Source organism: Amphiura filiformis, chromosome 3 (assembly GCF_039555335.1).
Source record: "Amphiura filiformis chromosome 3, Afil_fr2py, whole genome shotgun sequence".
NCBI lineage: Eukaryota > Metazoa > Echinodermata > Ophiuroidea > Amphilepidida > Amphiuridae > Amphiura > Amphiura filiformis.
Window position 1 is genome coordinate 43155188 of NC_092630.1, and position 14850 is coordinate 43170037.

General features: G+C 35.6%; 1 protein-coding gene across 1 annotated transcript; it reads right to left on the bottom strand.

Annotated features, from left to right (window-relative positions):
• Nucleotides 1-9541: 9541 nt before the first annotated feature.
• On the bottom strand, nt 9542-13809 carry LOC140147269 (adhesion G-protein coupled receptor G2-like). Its single transcript, XM_072169048.1, has 8 exons — nt 13750-13809; nt 12880-13264; nt 12543-12712; nt 12245-12415; nt 11597-11718; nt 11200-11465; nt 10794-10860; nt 9542-10136 (listed from the first exon to the last, which is right to left on the bottom strand). Exons 1-8 carry the CDS (start codon nt 13807-13809, stop codon nt 9542-9544), a joined length of 1836 nt encoding a protein of 611 aa, XP_072025149.1.
• Nucleotides 13810-14850: the final 1041 nt, after the last annotated feature.

Sequence of the window (14850 nt, forward strand, 5' to 3'; positions counted from 1 at the left end):
GCTGATTTATATATCCTGATTCAGTGTCCTGCGAGAATCACTGCTCAGCTAAGTCCACTGTACACTTGCATTTATAATCCCATGCGTAAAATCCTTTGCGTACAAAATTCTCGCTTAGAAATGCTGCTGCTTTATCCACACTTAATTCCTTGCGTAGTTCTCCAAACACTTAACTCCTTGCGCCGTTCTCTATCTCAAAACTGGTGCTACTTTCACCTTTCACACAATTTCTTCAGGAAACAGGCATGTGTCGCATACAGTCCTTTTCCATTTACATTGACAGATGGACTATAAACACATTAGCTAGCCCAGAACAACACTACAAGCTGTGAAGAATTAAGTTTACATCTTATATACCAAGCATTGGAAAATGTGCATCATGATGCAATCTTGGAAATTCCTAAGTTTTAATTATAACATTAACCTTTCACATGACATCACTTCCTGAGGGGATTCCAATATAATGTCATCCATTATAATCCATTTCACAATCTAATGGAATTTCCCAATTGTGCAACACACTGTAAAAGGGGATTCCCAGCTATCCAAAAGTGATTCAATTTGGGACAATCAATATAACTTGATGCATACATGAGAGGGCAATCCCTCAAATGTCTCTTGAAATAGATTTTAATTGTAAACAAAGATAAATAATCAAATTAAATTACTCAGGGCACATCACAATAGTCTATGTTTATAATACGGGAACTGTTTGATATTGCAATTGAATTGAATGGGGGAGACATGGTCTAGAAGTAGAGAGGAGGTAGTGGATATTTGGGATCCTGAGATGTGCTTATTGTATGGTTTTGTGTGTAATATGCCCAACTGTTTCACCGTAGATTATTTGTTATGGCTTTATATGTCAAATTTGGTGTCAAAATAATGCACGAGGGTTTTTTTTCTGTGCAACGATATCTTTGCTGTCGCTTGCTGTATACTAGAGTTATGAACGTTTAAAATGGTATCGAGACACTCTTGGGACACGCTTGAATACATCATCGTGCTTTGAGGTTTGATGTCCTGACTCATGGTTTATTTTGTTTGGGCTAGCAGTTTCAAAGAATGTCCGCCAAGTTATAACGAACTTATTTTGATGATATTTGATTGAAAATATATAGCATTGATTCATCAATGTCGGTTTTGTGTCCATATACTGTTCCTCCTTTGATATTAATCATGTCATGACAAGATGAGACCCGTAGTTACAGGTTGGCGTTAATGGTAGAATTTAGCTTGATACCTGGTTGTAACAGTACCAAAGCAGACATGTTGATTGATAAAGCTATGAAACGTGTATATCATGATAATTAAAATAATGTAGTTGAAAATCAAAATAAATAAAGGAGACGACCCAGAGTGACATGGGGACGCATATACATGATGTATATTATTCAACTACAAAGTAGGTTATGCCTGACTACCAAAGCACACAAGTTGATTGATATAGCTATGAAACGTGTATATCATTATAATTAAAATAATGTAGATGATGTAGATTGCCACTCAATTATAGGTAAATGAATGCGTATTACTTGTTGGGAGAGAAATTCAATTGATGCACGCGCGCTGGTGTTGATGCGTCTAATGCAGGAGCCCCTCCCCCGGAGTGCACTGGACGCATCAACATCAGCGCAAGTGCATCTATTTTGTCTAATTTTCTCGTGTAATACGTTATTTTATTCATTTACCTATTTCATACACGAGAAGAAAAAAAAACACGCGATCTTTGCTGTTTTTATAACAAAATTATCACTAAAATATTGGAAAATAGAACCAAATATAAATGCATTAACCATGTTAACCCGCCCGAAAAATGGATTAATCTACACGACGCGAACGCGTGCGAAAGCAATGCGTGTAGTACACGGAGTGCGCATTATACCTATGATTATACACAATCAATGCACTCCACGTACTTTTCTAACCGCTTTTCTGATTGGCTGCTTCCATACCGCGGAATCATTACATGTTGCCTATGGGGATCGACGCTATGTCGGGTTATATAAAGGATATAAAAACGTAAAATAACATTCCAAAAACATTTGTGAACACTTGGTACAAATCATTCTAAACAGAATGTTATTTTGGGGTTGAAAAAATATTTTGCAAAAAAGTTTGCCCAAAATATTTACAATAACGTTTTTAAAATGTTTTCACGACCTTTATATAACCCGAAATTTAAATGTTATTAAAATGTTTTTAAAAAACATTTTAAGAACATTTCTGTGTTTGCTGGGTGCAAATATTTTAAAATAATGTTATTTAAGTGTTGACAAAATATTTGGCCAAAATGTTTGCAAAAATAGTTTACAATGACATTTCGAAAACATTTTAAAAATATTGTTGTAGTGTGTTTTCATACAAAACGTTTTAAAACGATTTCATGACCTTTATATAACCCGACATTTTAATGTTATTAAAACGTTTTTACCTAAACCAAAACCCAAAATATAACTTATTTAAAACGTTTTAAAAACGTTTTTGTGTTTGCTGGGTAATCTAAGGGTGCCACAACATAAACGCAGTGCGTTTAGTGGTAACCTCATCCACTGCTGCTCATACTTTGTCATATTATTTTTGTAATATGTTTGTAATTGGATGGATGAAAAATAAACTCATCCTGAAACATGCTGGCCACTGACTAGCTCATCTGTGTGGTATATTTTCTCTTATTATTTAAGTACTATCGTTCTGAAGTCCGTTAAAGTCAGTTCCTAAGTTTCGAGCACTATCTGTATGACGACGTTTGATTTAATAATAAGGTAGAACAAACTTGTACATGTTTGCTTGGAAAGAAACAAAATTAAAGCAACATAACAAAATTTTACGATGAATTATACTTATAGAGCTATGATTGATCGTAAATGTTGCCGCTTGTTTCTGTTTCAGACATTTCCATCGACGGATTCTCGATAGAAGTTGATCTTACAGAGGGAGACGCATTCAGACTAGTTTTAACACTACTACTGGTATAACTACTACTACCACCTTGTGCAATAACCTTGGGAGATTTGCAACCAAAGTATGGTCGCAATGTCTTCCTGACGTCGTCATCTCTTAAACAAAACAGAAACAATATGAGAACACCTTGCAGAGAATTACAAAGACAGAAAATTAGTTGGAAGATGAACGTTGCTCCACCAATAGCCATAAACCCAAATACCCATGTAAGTCCTAACAGGACAGATATGGTGAACGCATTCTGAAGTCGAGTTGACACTACAGCCAGTTGTTCCTTGTGGTCTTTTCCTTTAATCGAGCCTGTTCCCGATTTGAGTAGTCTGCGCATGATCAAAATGAATACTACGAAGTTATGCAGCAATATGAGTCCAATTGGTAGTAACATCCCGTAGTAGAGAGCTGGACCAGGATGAATGAAACAACTGGAAACAAGAATACGAATGAATGGTGAATGTAAAGTTTTTACCAATATTCCTCTCTTCTTATTAGTTAATCATTATTTTAGAACTTAATATTTGAGATTTTTTATTATTTCCTTTAGTGACTCATTCAACAAAAGAACTCAATTAAAAGTGCAAAAGACCCATTTCAAACAAGAAAATGTTTTTAAAACGTTATAAACGCGTTTTGGTTTTGGTCAAAACGTTTTTACAACATTTAAATATCGGGTTTTATAAAGGTCATGAAAAACGTTTTAAAAATATTTTATATGAAAAAAAAACACTACAACATGCTAAACGTGTTGTCAAAATGTAATTGCAAAATATTTGTTGGCAAACATTTCCGCAAAATATTTTGTCAACACTCAATAACATTGTGTTAGAATTTTTGTATAAAGGTTTCAGAAATGTTTTCTGTATGTTATTAAACCGTTTTGTACACTTTATATAACCTGACATATAAACCTTTTCTGTATAAAGTTTTGTGTTTGCTGGGGAGAGGGCAGCTGGAAGATCTGCTAAAATGCAATCTTAACAGATCACCAAACATATAAACCTCTCGCGTGTGCATATAACTGTGGTTGGGTTTCTTGAATGAAAAGATATTGCCATAGTGCACGATGGGAAAATCAGTCGGGAGTGGTGACTATTCGCCGATCGCACGATAACTCTGAACGAGGTTCTACCCGCAAAGTGCGTGTTGTGTATGCGTACGCCTGTCAAACACGAAGCCCCGCTTGGCCAGTTCTCCACAGAAGAACTGACTTACACCTGTTACTTTGATGACAGACAGAACAGAATTCACATGGACAAATTTTAACCTTAACTAATTCCCTAAGGAACTTGAACCAAAAGTGGGACTTCCACTTTAAGTACCGCGTACGCTTTGCAAAAGACTTCTGACACATTGCTAGAAAAGCGTGAAAACAAAAACTGCACATTTTGCGCATGCGTTTGCAGCGAATACCTCGTTTTGGTAGCAAGATGGCGGTTCCGTGCAAAGGGCGAATACCGTTCATGAGTAGACATCAAATTTCTCTTGTCTCGTTTATCGGATGAGCAAATGTAACGGTGACTTACGTATAGTGTACCGTAAAAACCCGTCTACAAGGAATAGTAGCGACTGTGATGATAGCATATTTCACGCTAGCGCCCTCCACAATATTATATCATTATGGAATTTCAGCAAATCATTTACCGACACAAGCAGGTATACAATGTATTATTTTATCTTTATTTCGCATCTCACGAGCATAGCTCACTTGGCAAGGCATAAGACTTTGGTTCTTTAGATCGGAAGATGGTGAGTTCGAGCCTCATCACGGTCACACAAACTTTTATAAACAAAATATTGTTCAAACTTTTCATTTATATTTTCTTGCATTTTCTAAAGACTCCTTTCGTGATCATTTTTTTTTTCATATTTAGTTTAATTTATTCTATTGTTTTTCTTTTATTGTTTCTTTTCTTTGTCTTTTTTTCTTGTTTAATTTTATTTTTTCTTTATTTTTCTTTGATTCATATAATATTGGCAGGATAAGGAGAGGAGGGACTAAAGACCATTCAGTGATTTGCTCATCCGGACGATCGTAAAAATCATCAAAATTCATCTTTGTCATTGTCATAGATGTGGTAACATAGCCTGCTAGTGGTTCTGCAGAAAACCGTGTGACACATAATATACATTTGGCTACATTTTATTATACGATAAATACGAATTTATTAAACATGGTAACAAATATTCTCTAGCAGATCGGTTATACGATGGAACTGGTAGGCATAGGCCTATTATAAATTCGGGATATTAAATATCTTCCTGACGAGACAGATCTGCGCATGTGGTCTTACTAGCCACAGACCGTCCGCTGGAATTAGTTGAACATGAACCATTCGCTATGGCTGTTGGTCGGACCTCTCATCTCTCCACATCGATTGTGACCTATAATCCCCGACATTGCCCTTATGAACTCACATCCTCCTGTTTTATTCCAATACGCTGGCGAAGTTACGTAATAATTGGATTAACTACCATAGCAATAGGTGAAAACAATTTTTGAATATACCGCGTTATACACTGATACGTTCAGGCGGTACCTCTTCATTGAACCATATCATGCTGCACCTGTAAGATTAGTATCTTTGAAAAGACCAGTATTGTATTCAATCTATGATTGCAGACATACACAGTACAGGTGATGAGTGTAACCTGCTTGTAGCGCAGCGCGATATGTTCAAAATTGTTTTCACCTATTGCTATGGTAATTAATCCGATTAATTACGCAACTTCACCAGCGTATAATGGCCGAATAAATTCTGACCATCACTTGGCTTGTTGGATTCGTCTATACTACAATTCGCTGTCGAAGTGACGTAATAATCGCAATAACTACCATCAAGCAGATTGCACTAATCACCCGCGTATGTCACCAAACATAGATTGAATACCACTCTTTTCATAAATACTAATCTTACATGGCGAGTGATTAGCATTTCTTTGACAACTATGGTTTAATGCATAGGTGCCACGTGAACGATGAAGTGCAGGGCTATATATTCGAAATTGTATCCATCAATTGCTATGGTAGTTAATCCGATTAATTACGTCACATCGACAGCGAATAGCCTATGAGTATGGGTTCAAGTGGAACAAAAAATAGTGTATGTCCATTGCTATGGTAATTAATCATGTTAGTGTTTACATCACTACTTCGGTGAAGACAAGAGAAGTGTGCCTTCTCTACCAACGCCTGTGATATAACAGGTGCAAGCGAAACAAAATTGAATGACCAGAATAGTTTCCTTTGTCAGATGAATTGATTGAAGTTTTTGAAGACACTCTATTCTTGATGGGACAATAGATTCAAATATGGAATAATTATTATTCCTCATCTATTTTTTTTATTGAAAAACTGCAATTGTGGCAACAGAACAATATTTATTTTGATTTCATTTCAAGTAGAAACAAAATCGTGCTTAAGCCAAAAACGCACCCTACCTACCATTCCTCAAGAATTGGGATGGCACAAAGGTGCAACATAGGTTTTTATTGCAAAGACGAGGACAGACAAGTAGTTACAACACATCTGTCTAACCGTGGGTTTCGCTATTATTTAGAATAAATGCTTTTACTAGTTTCTATAAAACCACAAAATTACTAAAAAAACTATAAAAAACACTAAAAAAAAAAAAAAAAAAAAAAAAAACACCTAAAATTAAAAGTAGAAAGGTAGATTTGAAGAAAGATAAAAAGAACATGTCAAAAGTTAAAATTAAACGAGAATGAAAAAAACGGAACCGGTGCCCGGACCATGCTCTCTTCAGCATGTCTTCAGTTCCAAAGTCTGACGCTCTATCAATTGAGCTATACGATCCTGATATACGAAACAGTCGTTATTATGTCAATACAATTGATTGGTGTTACAACATACTTAGATGGAATGCATAGCCACCCAGTGCCAGTATATATTTGCTCAAACTCCAAATACAATAAAAATTCCTTTAAAAAGGAATGTGGCGCCCAATGTGAGCTGGACGGGATATGGTGAATTCCATGGTGATTAGATTTGGTATTATAATGATTTTTTTAGGGAAGAGTAGAAGATGATCAAATACGAGAGAAATGCTTCATGGAATGAAGCTTTCGTGTCAATTTGCGATTATGTGGGGTGGGAGTTCTGTTTTGGGGGCCGTTGTAGTGAGGATATTGCTTTGGATATTGAATATTGTTGAATTTCGTTATCAGGGCCTAGGGTATATGATGGATAACTAGAAGACACAAATAAGTAAGCTACCCCCTAGTCATCTATACACTCATTCTTGTCACACGACGAATTTCGACAAAGTCATGTAAACGTAATTTCGTTTTTCACCCGACCTCCGTCCAGAAACAATCCTGAAATGTTGAAAACTTGGGGTCGGCGCACTCATGCCAGTTTATAAGGCATAGGCCACTCTGTGTCTTTTGTAGCCAACCATGTGGCTAAGAGAGGCTAGGAAATACTTAAACTAATACAAAACAATCATACCCTCCTTTCATATCAAACAATACCAAGAAATTGACAGGCCTGTTAAATCAAGGGTAAGATCGATCGTTATTCTTCATGAAACGGGCACAGCCCATTTTTATGTTATTAATTCTGCTAAAAATTAATTAATAAATAACAAAATTACGTCATAATTATGACTTTAAGTCGGCCATAGAACTCTATTTTAAACAGACAAAATAGCCATTGGGGTTTCTTTCACTTTACCTTGCTAGGAACCCATCCCAGCAGTTAGGCATATTACAATAAATATTATTTTTGCAAATAAACTTCTGACCTTCAACACAGTCATGTCTTCCAAATTTATTCCTTTCTCTGCTGACCAGGGTTGATTTTCGTTAATTAATGTTTTGTTTTTTATCAGAGATAGTCACCACAAAGATACTGAGCTGTATTCAAGCACATAAACCATTAGTGATTTCATGTTTGGTCAGTGGTTGTGTTGGTCAACTATAATTAATTGGTGTTTGTTTAAGGATTAGGTGCACTGTGTGCAATCACTATATTATCAATAACCTCAATTAAACAATCATAGTGCAAAATTTGACCTTAATTTGCAAAGTATGAGTTTTTGTACTCACATTTTCAAAGGTCATTCAATGAATGCACAAATGTATTGGGGTTAAAGAACTGTGCCCTGATAGATGAGCATGTTGTAGATTCTTCACACTGTAAACAACTAGTTCATGTGCAAACATGTTCAAAACATACATAATTAGAATGGTCAAATGTCACCGTCTATCGGGTTCTAAGAGGCGGTAAACTGGTTTAAACCATACAAAGGTCACGGGTTATTTGGTGTTTTTATAAGTCCATTAATTTTGTATTTTAAACAAAGAATATACACACATCATTTTATCCCGTGCATATCAGAAAACAATAATAAAATAAAATCCTAGCATATTGTGGTTTTATTTCTGAGCTGGGCATAATTTTAGCAAAACAATTAAGGAGTAAATCTAGCAAGACTGAAATTAGAAGATTTCACAAAGTACATGCCTATATGTGGCCCCTCCGTAGAGGGCGCCACAAAAAGCAACCAATTTTATTGAGGGCGTTTCTTAGGTATATCCTTGTAGACGGGGTTTTACGGTATATCACATGAATTAAATAGACATAAGAAATATTGTTTCGAGTGAGATTTATTTAAGAAAATACAAAACATTTATAAAATAGACATAATGAAAACTTTGGTTTAAATGGTCAATCAGAGTGTCGGTTAAAAGCTGCTACTTTTACATCAGTGAAATGTTTAGAAAACCATCAAAAATCACATTTTGGCATTTTTTGTGTGAAAGAATATAATGTGGCAATATTCTGCGCCATAATAAGATAATAACGGTATAACGTCAGCCTGCTACGTTAATTGCCAAAGTAATTTTTACATGTTTTTCATCTGCAGTTTTGATTTTCTGAGTAATAAACCCATAATTAGTCAAATTTCCAGCCACATTCTTCATTAACTTGCAATTAGCGTAGCAGGCTGACGATAAGCAGAAATATAGCAGACATTTCCACAGCAAAAGCTTCTGAGTAGTTTAAAATGATACAAGCAACATCCTTAAATTTTATTTAATGTTTTAAAATATATATTTAACAATATCACACACTTTGTAGAAAATTCCAGCCTTGTTCATATTTTCTTGTTCATTATTTATATTTTCATAGTTATTGTTTCATTGTTATTTTGCTTTTATGGTAGTTAGATATTTTGACTTCAACGCCTAAACAGTTGCTTCGGCGTGACTTCGGCCGCAGAGTGGCCATTAAAAAACGGAACTTCCGGCCGGATCAAATTTGGCAAGGTGCGTGGGTTCGAGTCGATCCTCTGGCACAGTAGTTACCTTTTTGACAAGTTTCATTTTGGGAAAATCGGGCTTTGGGAATTTATGCACGACGTTGGGTGGTGTGGTCGCCCTCTAAAGTATAATTATCATTTTAATGCAAAAAGACGGTTTACACATTTAGATCGTTGATCACAATGATGTTAAAAAGTTGATATATAATATAAAAGACAATGCAAAAATATTATACTCCTGATAGCCAAGGTTAGTAAATGCGGGGTACTGCAAATATAGCAACGCTCAACAAAATTTAAGTTTCCTTTTCTTTGATGTTCCCATTAACTTCATCTGGATCCGCAGTTGAGAAAACCTCTTGATTATTATAGATTCCAAACCTAGACTTATCAAGTGCTTCAGATGTTTGAAAATTGACGTTGTAAGTTGACATTGACATAGACGGCTCATCTGTTGAAGAGAATGTTTTCTTTTCAGCTTCACTGACGTTGTATTTGGTTGTAAGCGAAATATCCGGCACTTTAACCCATCGGAAATACGGTTTCAACGTTTTCCTCACATCTTCTGCTCTTACGCAGAACAGCAGGAAAATGATTAGCCCTTGAAATGAATTACACAGGCAAAACAGCAGTTGAAACGTAAAAGTAGCACCTTCTATAGCAAGAAATCCAAACACCCACGTCAAACCTAGCAAAATTGATATAGTTATAGCGTTTTGTAATCTTGCGACCATTTCATTCTTGTTTTTGTTCTTCACTTGGTGTGCCTTCATTCTCGTTTTCATAATACTGCGCATGACCAGGATAAAGGTAACGATGTTGTGTAACAGAATAAGACCAATAGGAAGGAGAAGCCCGTAGTAGAGATCAGGACCAGGTGGAATAAAACAACTGAAATTATAATAAAACCAAAAATAAAAAATAATCACTGGATATACTACCAGGTGGATCATGAAGCAAAGTAGTAAACGATGACGAATGCCTGTACCTTGCTTGCGACACATGCTAGAAAGTGCAATACATTTAACTCTACCATCTGACGTACAACACAATGCAATGAAGACACAAAACATCACTACTACTTGGACTCTACAAACTACACGAATGCACACAACACTGCCAGGTAGACTCTATAAACTACACCAATGTAGGCAAGACAACTACATTATCTGAATCAAAGCACAAAGAACACTGGAATTTGACTGACGATACATTTTACTACTAGCTATTAGTCACAACGGTTTTTAGACTCCATGATGATTAACAATACCAAACAAAAAGACCAACGATTAAAACATAATGATATATAAACATCACAGCATGTAGACAGCATTTAAAATCAACACACGATATAGGATATGTAGAATAAGTTTACAAAAGATGTAGATTTTGTTAAACATTATTCCATCAATCTGTGAAGTTTAATTGCAACAATAGTGACGATTTCTTCATAAAAACTTTCACAATTTCACAATTTAGTTGATAAAAATGAACAAATGACATGATTGTTCTCGGAATTGTGATTAAAGAAGAAAACTAAATACTTACTAGTCACTACTGACATACTGATCATACCCAACACCAACCGTTATCCCCACGACCACTAAGGGCGATCCTAAGAAAGAAAGAAAGAAAGAAAGAAAGAAAGAAAGAAAGAAAGAAAGAAAGAAAGAAAGAAAGAAAGAAAGAAAGAAAGAAAGAAAAAAAAAAAAAAAGAAAGAAAGAAAGAAAGAAAGAAAGAAAGAAAGAAAGAAAGAAAGAAAGAAAGAAAGAAAGAAAGAAAGAAAGAAAGAAAGAAAGAAAGAAAGAAAGAAAGAAAGAAAGAAAAAAGAAAGAAAGAAAGAAAAACGGTTTAAATTATAATGTTAATATGTTTTAGGTATCGTGGTGTATAAATATTAGAAACAGGAAGCTGGTATTAGAAATAAGAATTTTTAAGATAAAAGGCTCTTACCCCACGCTATCAAGGAGGCAACTTTCATGAACCAATCTTTTTCCGGCTCAAAAACAGTCACCAATTTTGAATAGAGATTTCGAGCCTCAACGCCCATCCACATCATGGTTGATAACGTAAAGTAATGAATGAGAGCAGCAACTACAACACAGCCAACTTCAGAGTTCACCGCCGTGTCTACCCCAGCGATGAAGACAACGTAGAGGAATAAAAGGGAAAAGCAGAAGTGGATCAAGATGATTCGCTGACGAGATGCTCGAAGCTTTCTGCAATTAAAATTAATATAGTTTTTAACGCTTAATTGTAACCTTCTCATGACGAATTCAGGATTATAGTTACGAATCGTTTCAACCATAATAACTAGACAAGATTTTTCAGATACAACTTTATTGATTACCTGAATCCAATGAATATAGTGAGAGTAATGACTAACGCAACCATCGAAAATGCACATCCGATGTAGGTTATCAAATCCAGAACTAACGCTTGCAATCCAGTCATGTTATGCCCGGTGATGTCCTTGAAAACAAAACCAAGAGAAAATAAAAACAGAATACATTTATAAGTGTCCGAATGGCCTAGAGACGAATCCAATTTCACGCATTCCTACACCTCAATGGCAGCCATAGCTGGGTCCCCGTCGGCTATATTCCACCTAAAATATGAAATGATGCGTTCTTGGTGGGGATTTTAAACTGCATTTCATCACCCGTGTTACACGTAGACAATAGAATGATGAAAGCTTACCGCACAATACAACATAACATCGATATTTAAGCGGCTTTAATCCACCCTATTGGGCAGTCACTACACTAGTCTCGTGCGCTGGGGACCCAGTCATGGCCGACTAAATTCTGACCATCACTTGGCTCGTTGGATTCGTCTACTATATGCGATATTTATGGCATACATTTTGTGATACAGAAGTTTGATGGTATAAATCAAGACATATGTATAAATAAAGTTAACAGGTGAATCATTCGCGATCATTAGCAACATAATTATATGTAAGGAATACCATGGTATATATAACATATCAATTTACCATAAGAACTGCGAAGTTGGTAAGATGATTACATTGGCACACTACTCTGTCATTTTCTACCCCAACAAATGTACATCCTTCAGTAGACCAATCACCAACACCATTTTGAAGCTCAAAATCCCAAAATACACACAATGATGTGTTTGCAACGTTCTCGGTTATGTCTGGTATCTGTAAATGACAAACAGTATGATAAGTTTACTGAGAATACATTCTCAAGTACAGCAGATGTTAATCAGTTTATTTAGATATAACTATCAAATTAACTTAGCATATTCAACATAATCCTATGTTTTACCTGATAAGGGAGAAATTTAATCACGACAGGATCTTCTAAATTAGTAATAGTATTTCCCAGCATTTCTGCCGACACGACCGATCCGGCAACGGTTAAATTGAGCGCCTCCTTCTCCGGGGAAACAAATAGAGTCGTCTCTTGATAAACCTTGAAGCTCACTTTGTGACTGCCTGAGAGAAATAAAAATTTATTTTGTTGAACGTATTACTTATGCTACTGCTTATATTCCATTATTATTACTGCCACAGTGCCACAGCAAGTCAAAGAGTTTTATTATTTTGTCAAATGATAACATTTGGTGTTCGTATCAACAGAAACATATTACACCTTACATTACCTGTCATCGACGGCGGAGACGCAAATAAGCTTTCTGGTAGTTGCAAAGTTGTTTCTATGTCTTCTGGCACATCATTCACATTAGTCAACGTTTTTACTTTCTCCTCAGTGAGATCCCCATTTTTTTCGTTCCCATCATTTTCCACTACAAACGTCACTCCGCCGATAATTTTGGCAATGCCAACAGCAGATGAATTCAAGGTAAGTGCATCTACTCCTATGGTTGGCTCTATAATGCGTAATCTGACTAACTCCTGGAACGTTACTTCAATTTGGTGTTCCAAGGAACGAACAATACTTGAGCTAGAAGTTGGCGAGTAGTTTTCTGAATCCGGACCAGTGTTCTCTAGTATGCTATCGACGGTCCCTACTATCGAAGATGTCACCTGTTGAAAAGATTTGTACATGCGAGAGAGGTTAGACATAGAATACAAATAGAGGTTATCCGTGTTCTATAAGTTCCATATCCTATCAGCGACTGCTATACCTTGTTTAGGATTTTTGAAAGAAGTACCTGCATGTGCAACCATGATTTCTTCAATATAGCCCGCCAAAGAGGTGCATTGAATTAGTTTGAATGAGGAATACTACGGGAATCAGTACCTTTTGTTAGATGTCACGCATGAGTAAAGTGGAACCTCTATATAATTGAGAAATATCAAGTTGTGTGAGAAATGCAATGCAACTTTTTAACGACATTGGCCCGTATCAAAGGGATGTTCTGCCGATTGCTACTAGCTGTATCCATTTTAACAACAGAAACATGAAGTGGGGATCCAAAATCGGCATAACATAAGGTGATCCTGAAAAAAATTGAAGAAGGCGTTCATGGTTTACGCGTTTACGTAAGTATTTCTAAAATTCCACATACCTCTTCGGATGGGGCTTCAACCATGGCAATGTTTTCTAAAGTTTGGGCAATGTCATCCATATCCTCTTGGGATATTTCTTGAATGTCGTTTGTTACATCTTCAAGGGCTTCTGATACTTCTTGGACGTTATCTTCAACCACTGGAACCTGAATTCAAATGTGTATATTTCAAACAAAATAAAACAACAGATGCTTTATCAAAAATTTTGAACATTTTCCATCTAAAAAAATAAACAAAATTAGGAAATGAAAATGAACGGAGAACAGCAAGATATATGTATATGTTATTAGTTAACGATTTATCAATGTGCTTCCCAGGATTTATTCCTCTCAAATAATACAGTACCTCTGGAAGATCCACAAGATGAACCTCTCTTTCCTGCCCGCAATCTATTCTTTCCACAGAGCCCCATATGGCAATGGCTTCGTCCTCATCAAAATAGCATGATCTTTCGGCCAACCCGTATCCTCCTATGAAAAATAATTCAGTTAGACTATAAATAATATGAATTTTTGGCTTCATACGTGTTGCTAAATCGGCCCAGGTAGATATTTGAAGCCTTTGTTGGATGAAGTACAACTTTTGCTCTAGTCCACCGATTAAAATGCTCCATACGTTTCACCGTTTTCCTTTATAATAATTTTTCATCCGAGTTTTTGATGACACTGAATGTAATCAAGGGTCGTTAAATTCTTAATTTTGTGCCGAGTCTTGTTAAATCCATTTTGTGCACTTAAGTTTGAAGCAAAAATATAAGCAAATATATAAATATAAACAAACCCTTAACGCAGTGTCAACCCACAAAGTTTGGAACCATATTACCTTTGACCTCGAGTGACATCGTTTTGATTTTGTTCATGCCCCCGTGATATGGAGAATTACTTTCACCAAGTTTAAGGCGAAATTTTATTTATTTATTTATTTATTTATTTATTTATTTATTTATTTATTTATTTATTTATTTATTTATTTATTTATCTTTTATTTTTTATTTAGAAATATAAATAACTGGCATAATTGTTTACTGAATACTGAATATAATGTAACAACTTATTGACATAAGTCATATTAACCCGTACCTCTTTCTGTATCTAAAGGAC

Excerpts from the sequence above, each read along its gene's own strand:
- LOC140147269 (XM_072169048.1), bottom strand. The coding sequence starts at position 13,809 with ATGGATGACATTGCCCAAACTTTAGAAAACATTGCCATGGTTGAAGCC. Across the intron at positions 12,416-12,542 it reads TTAAATTTCTCCCTTATCAG|ATACCAGACATAACCGAGAA; the intron begins GTAAAACATAGG and ends TGTCATTTACAG. Across the intron at positions 11,719-12,244 it reads CCAACTTCGCAGTTCTTATG|GACATCACCGGGCATAACAT; the intron begins GTAAATTGATAT and ends TTTGTTTTCAAG.